This window comes from Galeopterus variegatus, unplaced genomic scaffold (genome assembly GCF_000696425.1).
Source record: "Galeopterus variegatus unplaced genomic scaffold, G_variegatus-3.0.2 Scaffold276, whole genome shotgun sequence".
In the NCBI taxonomy this organism is placed as follows: domain Eukaryota; kingdom Metazoa; phylum Chordata; class Mammalia; order Dermoptera; family Cynocephalidae; genus Galeopterus; species Galeopterus variegatus.
In genome coordinates, this window is record NW_007726387.1 from 260,077 (window position 1) to 269,649 (window position 9,573).

The following is a 9,573-nucleotide window of genomic DNA, read 5'->3' on the forward strand; positions in this document are numbered from 1 at the left end:
CCCCGCACACACACACACACACCCCCCGGCCAAAAAAAAAAAAGTTAAAAAGTTAAAAATTGCATTAGCGTTTCTGTTTTTGTTTGTCTTAAAAAATAAAATAGTCCTTTTTCCTTTCTGGCTTGGAGCTAACTGATGAACATCAAATAGAATGAGGATTGGCAAATGTTTTCTTAAAGGGCTAGACAGTAAAATATTTTAGGCTTGGGAAGCCCTGCCTGCGGTCTCTAAAGCAACTAATCATCTCTGCTGTTGCATTGTGAAAGCGGCCAAAGATAATATGTAAACAAATGAGTGTCTGTGTTCCGATAAAAACAGGTACTATAGTTTGTCAATTCCTGATGTGGAATACAAATAACAAGCTTTTGGCTTGTTACTCTAGGAATACTTGGAAATCTAAAATGTTTTTCAAGTAACACCCGTAAGACCCCATCAGAGACTATTTTAAAACAATTTAGAACCTTTCAAGAATTTTTGAACCATAGATGTTTCTTCCAGTTAATATTACTCTAAAGTCTTAATTTTAAAAAACAGAATAAGAACACTTTCATAAGACACATTATTTTATTTTATATAAATAACAGTTCAACAGCAAGTTTTGATATGTCTTTATAAACACAGCACCAAACTGGTTTCTTGATAAATGTTTCCTATCACTTATACTGTCTCTCTCAATTCGAAGGAACAATCACAGCAAAGGAACTATATACAATGATGATGGATAAAAATATCAGCTTTATTATAATGGATGCTCGAAGAATACAAGATTATCAGGATTCCTGCATTTCACATTCTCTCAGTGTTCCTGAAGAAGCCATCAGTCCAGGGTGGGTCATTGTGTATTTAGGTAAAATAGTAAACTGTGGACAGCAGTAAATACTACTTAGCATCCAAGCTGAATTTGTTAGAGTAGTCAATTCTTTTTGTTTGTTTTGGCAGCTGGCTGGTATGACCTTGGTGTTTTAACATCATGCTCTAACCAGCCGAGCTAAGTCATTTCTTCTTTTTTGTTGACCTTTTCATTCTTTAATTCTTAAAGGCACACCTTACCCTTTCTGAAGGGTAGATCCAGGGACATTCCAGTTTGGCTGTTTGTCCTATCTGTGGCATTTGGAGTCTTAATAGAAGAGAAATAAAGCTGCCTTTGTGTGGTCTCTCTCCGCAGGTGGTTGTTGACTGATTTTTCCTATTATTTTCTGTTTATAAGCTTATGAATCACATGTATCAAGTTGACTAAAATAAACTAATTGAATTGTTTTACATATTGAAATTCCCCATATTATTATTTGTTGTAAGAGTATACAAATACTTTTTTTTTCTTAAATAAGTATAGCTAAGTCATTAAGAAAGAGTACAAGCTTTGAAGTCAGACTGTATTTAAGTAACTGTCACTTATTAGCTGCACTATTTCTAGCTAGTGACCTAACCTCTCTAAGCCCATGTTACTGTCTGTAAAATGAGGATAATAATAGTACCTATCTCATAGAGGTTTTAGGAGGTTTAAGTGCGAAATTCTATACACACATATATACACACACAAAGCACAATGCCTGGCATAAGTAAGGACTTATAAAAAATTTTTTTCTTTCTTTTTTGGGAAGAAGGCCTTTAACCTATAAAATGATTTAAAGTTACTTGGATGGGTATATTGTATATTAGTAATCATCATGATGTAGCAGAGCTAAACCTCTAGATTCAGGGCTGTTTTTTAATATTTTGATCATTCTTATTGAAATTATATAATCTCTCAGTTTATGAGTCTTAGTTTATGGAACTGGATTAATTAAAATCTGTGGTCTGTTCTAGGGCTAACTTAACATTAAAAGTGTATATTTTTTAAATTAGTTAATGAAATCTGCATAGTTCTTGGCATATTACAAATGCTTAATAAATGCTTGACCTGAAGAATAAAGTGCTTTGTACATATGCTATTAAAATTGAGATTAGAGTGTTTAGTCCAATCAAGCATAAGTGAAAATATTCCCAAGATTTGAAAAGACAAAGTTATAATTAGTCTTTGGATGGTCTGATCTGTACTAACAGAAAGCTCATGGTCTTTATTGAGTTTACACTCACAGTTTCCCAAAATGTGAGATTTGAACTACTATGAAACTCCTAATGATATTAGGTTGAAGATTAAGGAACAATGAATTGTATACCAAGAAAATTATTCCCTTTTAATTTCTCTTCCAGTCCTTCTGAATTGGTTAAAAGGAGTTTCAGTTCGGTGCTAGTATACCTTTTTCATGTTTGCTAATCTCCCTTTCTTAACAGGGAGCAGGCATCAGAGCTTTCTGTAGACAACAGTATCTGTAACTGGCTGGTAGTGATTATTATATTTTTTCATTTTCTGTTTTTAAATTTTAATACAGTATGGTATTTATACAGAAGCACTCCCACCCTAAGGGTTTAACCCAACAAGTTTTCGTAAACTAAATGTACCCATTTAACTAGCATCCAGACCAAGAAGCAGTACATTATTATCACTCCAGAACCCCTTATATGCCCGCTATTAAGTTACTACCCATATCCCAACCCACCCAAGGAAACCACCTACTTCTAACAGAATATATTCATTTTGTCTGGTTTTGTACTTTATGTAAATGGACAGTACATTATTATCACTCCAGAACCCCTTATATGCCCGCTATTAAGTTACTACCCATATCCCGACCCACCCAAGGAAACCACCTACTTCTAACAGAATATATTCATTTTGTCTGGTTTTGTACTTTATGTAAATGGAATCATACAATATGTATGTCTTTTACGTCTGGCTTTTTGTTCTCAACCTTATGTTTATGAGAGTCATCTCCATTATTGTGTGGAGTTCAGTTTGTTCATTCTCATTGCTACACAGTGTTCTTTTCTGTGAATATAACACAAATTATAGTCTATTTAATTTTAAGATTTAGCTTTTACTTATTGGATAAATATTTTTGATAAATAAATATTATTGATGCTGTTTTTCATGTATATAGGGGCATACAATTTCCTATTAAAATAAATTTAAGTAAAAGATTGCTTTTAGTTTAATAATTAATTTGGATATTAAATAATAAATAGAGCAAAATTGCAGCACGTTGTGAAGGTAATACGTGAAAGACTGAAGTTTGGAACACTGGTTGATACTATTGTTTCCCAAAGTGTTTTCTGTAGAATACTAGTCCTGAGAACAATATTTAGGCAAATATATCCCTAGAGTTGGAAATTGTCATTAAGAATATCACATTTCATTTGTTTTTCATTCTTTGTTGACCAAGCATTCTTTTGATCTCTATAAGGAGAGGATATTATGAGACAATATTTTATATTACTTCTTATTTCCTAGAAAATATAGTAACCAACATTATTATATAGGAACAGGATTTTAAACATTTTTTTGTTGTTGTTTTGTTTTAAAAAGATGACCAGTAAGGGGATCTTAACCCTTGACTTGGTGTTGTCAGCACCATGCTCTCCCAAGTGAGCTAACCAGCCATCCCTATATGGGATCCAAACCTGTGGCCTTGGTGTTATCAGCACCACACTCTCCAGAGCGAGCCATGGGCTGGCCCTAAAAAAATTTTTTTTAGTAATCCAAACCATTTGGTTTTACTGGTGGGTGAAAGTCTCACCAATCCCACCCAGCTTTCCAGTATCATCAGTTAAATATTGAAATGCCCACTATGTACTAAGTGCTTTGCTAGGAATAATATGGAGTTTCTTACCTGGAAGAGCAACTGTATTATTCATTCGTTTGGTCATTCAACAGATATTTACTGAGCACTTACTGTGGGCGGTGGGTTACTGTGGTTCCAAGTGCTGGGGCTAAACCCTTGAACAGATAAAAACTGTTGCTTTTGTGGAGCTTTTATTTTAATGGGGAGGTGGGATAGGTAAGAGACAATAAAAACAAAATGTATAGCATGTCTGACGCTGATAAGTGCTATGGAGGTGGGAGTATCAGGTGTGTGGTGTGTTGGGGTAGGTCTTAAAATTTTAATCCAGGAAGACCTCACAAGTTTTGTGATTATTATTACATACCTTGAAGAGATAAGGGAAATGAGTGATTCAGATATCTGGGAAAGAGGGTTTCAGACAGAGGGACAGCAAGAGCAGAGGCCCGCAGGCAGGAGCATAGCTGGATAAACCAGCAGTAACAAGGAAGGCAATGTCTGGAGTAAGTAAAGGGGTCAGATAGTTAGAGATAAGGAACTTGAGATGATAGGATTGGGGGAAATGTTCATATGGCAGACCATTGTAAGGACTTGAGCTTTTATGTGAGATAAAGTGAACAGCATGCTTTAATGTAAAGTTGATATTATTCATAGTTGATGATATAAGAGGCAGTACTGCAGAGTAGGTAAGTGGATGGGCATGAGCCAGATTGCCTAAATTTTAATTCTGGCTCCACTGACCAGCTGCAACCTTGGGCAAGTTACTTAAACTCTTTGTACCTCAGTTTTCCCGTCTATAAAATGGGGATAATAAAAATGTCTACCTTATGGAATTATTGTGAGGATTCCATGAGTTCAATGAGAGTAAAGCATTTAGAACAGTGTCTGGCACATAGTAAATGCTATATGTGTTTGTTAAATAAGCATTTTGTTATTTGGTTAACTATTAATTATCTGTGTAGGTGTAAGAGAACTGAAATATTAATAATATTACCTGGTGATTCCCATAGTTGTTCATATGTGGCTGAGAGGTACTCAGATGACTTCCTCTGTTTTCAATTTTGGCTCTTTTTAAAATAAGAGTCAGAATTGGGTCTACCTCTTTTAGTAGTTAGAGAATAATTACTAAAATCTTATTTTCACATTATACAGTAATGAAGGGGTTAAACATTTTAGGCTATTAAATATCTTAATGTACAGTCTGACCTTAAAAAGTAATCTACTTAAAGTTTGCTATGGTGTGGTACAGACTGTAGAAAAGAAACTCAATGTCTCAATGTTAGTATTTTAGGACCTCTCATTGATTTTGCCCCAATACAAATGTTAATAATACATTTCAGAGTCACTGCTAGTTGGATTGAAGCAAACCTCCCAGATGATTCTAAAGACACATGGAAGAAGAGGGGGAATGTGGATTATGTGGTACTTCTTGACTGGTTTAGTTCTGCAAAAGATTTACAGCTTGGAACAACTCTACGGAGTCTGAAAGATGCACTTTTCAAGGTTAGCAAGTTTCCTTGTTAGTTTACTGTAATTACAAGCCTTGTCTAGTTGTTAGAAAGGCATGTTGACTAGTTGTTTATCTTAAGGACTAAAATATTCATCATGCTTTGATTGTAGAATTTTTTAAAAATTCAGACTTAAAAGATTTGTTTCAAATCACCAGGTAACAATAAACTAATCTAAATATAAAATATATTAGAATTTTCAGAAATATAAATTATCTGAAAAAATGTGTTATTTTTTGTTTTAAGAATTAGATTATAAAACATAAAAGCAAAGGAGGATGTCACCAAGGAGAAAAAGATTGACAGATTTGACTTCATAAAATGAAAACTTAGGTATGGAGAAACATAAGATTAAAAGGCAGAAGACAAACAATCTTTGCAACAAATATGGCAGTGGTTTAAAACACCTAAAATCCAAAGAACTTTTACAAATAAATAAGAAAAATACTTAAGATAAAATAGTAAAATAAGTAGTGGACATACACATGAACAGAAAAGGAAGTGCAAGTTTATGATCACTGAAGATAGAGCTCATATTGATCACCATAATATTGGTCAACTTTACTAGTATCAGATAAACACAAGTTAAAATAGTGCTATTTTCAGTGATTAAATTAACAAAGTTTAAAAAAATGGTGCTCAGTTTCACTTGTTAAATTATTAAACAATGATAGCACTGAGTGCTGGTGAGCATGTGATAAGAATAAAACTCATTCTGCTGGTAAAAACGTCAATCAGTGAAACATCACCCTCCACTTAAAAGCGTTAAAACAGCTTATACTTTAACATAGGGAATCCAGAAATATACCCAAATACAGATAGATTATGTGAAACCGCCAGTATTCACCTGGCTTTGACTTACAAAAGTGGCAATATAATAAAGTTCAATTGTGAAAGATTAGTGTATGATAAAGGGTGACATAAACCTGTGAGGAAAACTTGTATTTTAAATGAATGGTTTGGGGACAACTGGCTAGCCAGTAAGTAAAAGAGTGGATCCCTACCTTATTTTTTAGACCACGCTAGATCTCAGATGGACCAAAGATATAAATGTGTAGATTGAAACAGTGAACTATTAGGAGAAACATTTGGGGACAACTGGCTAGCCAGTAAGTAAAAGAGTGGATCCCTACCTTATTTTTTAGACCACCCTAGATCTCAGATGGACCAAAGATATAAATGTGTAGATTGAAACAGTGAACTATTAGGAGAAACATTGGTATTTTTTTTTTTTTCCTTTTTGTCTTTTTTCGTGACCGGCAACGGATCACAACCCTCAGTGTCGCGCCCGTACCGGACCAGGACCGGCAACGGGATCGCAACCCTCGGTGTCGCGCCTGCACCTTGCTCAGCCAGTGAGCGGCTGGTCTGTATGTGGGATCCGAACCCTCGGCGGGAGCGCTGCCACGCTCCCAAGCGGCGCACTGTAGCAGTACACCACCGGGCTGGCCCAACATTGGTATTTTTTATTATCTTGATTGCAAACCAAGGTGCCGTAAAGGAAGGGCAATACATTTAACTATGTAAAAAACACCATAAATAAAGTAAAAGTCAATCAGGGAAAATATTTCTTTCTTTTTTTTTTTTCCTTTTTGTCTTTTTTACTGACTGGTAACGGGATCACAACCCTCAGTGTTGCGCCCGCACCGCGCTCAGCCAGTGAGCGGGAACCGGTCTCAACGTGGGATCCGAACCCTCGGCGGGAGCACTGCCGCGCTCCCAAGCGGTGCACTCTCCAGTGCGCCACCGGGCCGGCCCAGGGAAAATATTTCTAACATACATGACAAACACCTATTTTCTCTAATATTCAGAGTACATTCATTGTTTACTAAGAAAATAGCAAATGCCTCTGTAGAAAAATGGGCAAAGGATGAGATTAGTTAAGTCATAGAACAATATAAGTGATTAATAAACATATTAAAAGATGCTCCACTTCACTAATAAATGCTGATTAAAACAAGATACCATTTTATGTCCACTAGTATGGTAAAAATTATAAAGATTTATAATGGGCATTCTCATATACTGCTGGTTAAGTGTGTAAATTGGCATAGCCTTTTTGAAGGGGAATTTGGAATTATCTACCAAACTTTTAAACTAGCAATTCTACTCCTAGGTAATTATTCTAAAGAAATACAGAAATATATATTTTTTAATCTATCATTTCTAAGACTAGTAATATATATTGAAAGGCTTAAAATATTTGTGTGTCTTGGCTCAGCAATTCTACTTCTGGGAATTTTCCCTAAGGGAGGTAAAAGACGGGTGTGTGCATGTATAAGGATTTTTGCTGTTTATCTCAGCATTGCTTATAATTAAATGGGGAAAAAAAATTAGTGTTCAAATGATTGATTCCATTTTGGTGTGTTTGTGTTGTGTATAAAATAGAATATTATCTGGGCATTACAAATAATGATATAGCTTTTTATTAATAAAAGATGTTCATATAAAAGAAAAGCAGCATCATAAAACTTTTATTGTTTTGTAAAAAGAAAATTAAAAGGCAAGTGTGTATCTAAGTAGAAAACAGTCTATAAGAATAAACTCCAAAATGTTAAAGTGGTTATCTCTGGATGGTGAGGTTATAGGTAATTTTTATTTTATATTTATTTAATTTCTAACTTTTCTCCTAAGATATGGATGACTTTTGTGGTTTTTAAAACCTGATCTTTATATTTGTTTCATTTAATATTGCATTTTGGATTCAGTTCTCATTTTTCATTATTTAGAAGATGAATCTTGTCTTTAAGGGAGCATTTTTAAAATTCAGGTTTGTTGTATTTTTAGCTGTTGAGAGACTGCCACTATATTAAAAACACTATTTTCTTATTCTATAGTGGGAAAGTAAAACTGTCTTGCGCAATGAGCCTCTGGTTTTAGAGGGAGGCTATGAAAACTGGCTCCTTTGCTATCCTCAGTATACAACAAATGCTAAAGTCATTCCTCCCCCACGAGGCAAGAATGAAGAGGTGTCTATCTCATGTATGTATGTGAAAATTTTTGTTTAAAATTGTTTCAGTAAATTATAAATTAAAATAGATGATTTATGTTTTCATGGTCATATTATTATGTGTACATTTGTCCTGTTAGATAGTAATTCATTTTCAGGCATAAGATGTTCACAGCCTGGAAGTTAACATTTTTTTAAGGCTGTTGTGATTGGGCTTTTTTTTGTTGTTTGTTTTGTTTTTGCCAGTTGGCCAGTACCAGGATCCAAACCCGTGACCTTGATGTTATAAGGCTGCGCTCTAACCAACTGAGCTAACTGGCCAGCCTCTGTTGTGATTGTTGTTTCATTTATATTACATTTAACTGTCACATATAACATGCATGAGAAATGTAAGTACTGTTTATAGCGTTTGCTATTCTTTAAAAAAAAATTAATTATCTTTTGGGAATTTTAGTGGATTTTACTTATCCCTCACTGGAAGAATCAGTTCCTTCTAAACCTACTGCCCAGATGCCAACTCCTCCCATAGAAGTAGGTGAAAATACAGAATTGATAAATGATCAAGATGAGAGGATGAGACTACTGAATATATCAACTCCAGTTAAACCAATTGCTGCTTTTAAATCCGATGTTTCACCCATAATTCAGCCAGTACCTATTATAAAGAATGTTCCACAGGTATGTTCTTGATTTTCTTTTAACATCGTTCTTTCTTTTGTTTTAATGTTACATTAAATATATTATATGGAAATTAAGTTTTATGTATAATATATGTCTTAGGAAGAAAAGTATCAATGAGAAGAATCTATGTTTTTATACTTTTGTTAAAAAAAATTTTTCATTATAATTCAGCCCTATTGCCACAGCTATATTACAATAGATAATTCAAAGGATTTCAAACCCAGTTGGCAGTCCATTTGCAGCAAGCCCTACCAATAAAAGATTGCATTACCACAGTGAACTAGAAAAGCCCTTTCAGGTTTTTTGTATTGTAATTTGACCCATAGTATTTTCCCAAATAGTTTGGCTTATGTAATATAGATGTGTGATGTCAGTATTTTGGTTTTAAAACAATAGTTTCATTTCCTTTGGATTTGACACATAAACTAACAGGAATGTTTTAACAATAATTATGTAAAAGTTTTTAGGGCCGGCCCGGTGGCGCACTGCGCTAGTGCGCCGCTTAGGAAGTGCGGAGGCGCTCCCGCCGAGTGTTCGGATCCCACATACAGACCGATTCCCACTCACTGGCTGAGCGAGGCGCGGGGGCAACACCGAGGGTTGCGATCCCGTTGCTGGTCCCGGTCCGGTACGGGGGTGACACTGAGGGTTGTGATCCGTTGCCGGACACGGAAAAAAAAAAAAAAAAAAAAAAAAAAAAAAGTTTTTAAGTAATCAAGATGTCACAATTAAAAATTGCAGCTTTCTTCCCTTCATTAGGGTTTATTTAAATAAA

At 34.8% G+C, this 9,573-nt stretch overlaps 1 protein-coding gene across 1 annotated transcript in view; it reads left to right on the forward strand.

Moving 5' to 3' along the window:
* Positions 1-9,573, forward strand: part of USP8 (ubiquitin specific peptidase 8) — a 62,168-nt gene that overhangs the window by 32,615 nt on the left and 19,980 nt on the right. The window contains exons 5-8 of the mRNA XM_008566908.1: positions 683-827; positions 5,000-5,162; positions 8,005-8,149; positions 8,572-8,795. Coding sequence (XP_008565130.1) covers positions 683-827; positions 5,000-5,162; positions 8,005-8,149; positions 8,572-8,795 — 677 coding nt within the window. The remainder of the gene's footprint in view (positions 1-682; positions 828-4,999; positions 5,163-8,004; positions 8,150-8,571; positions 8,796-9,573) is intronic.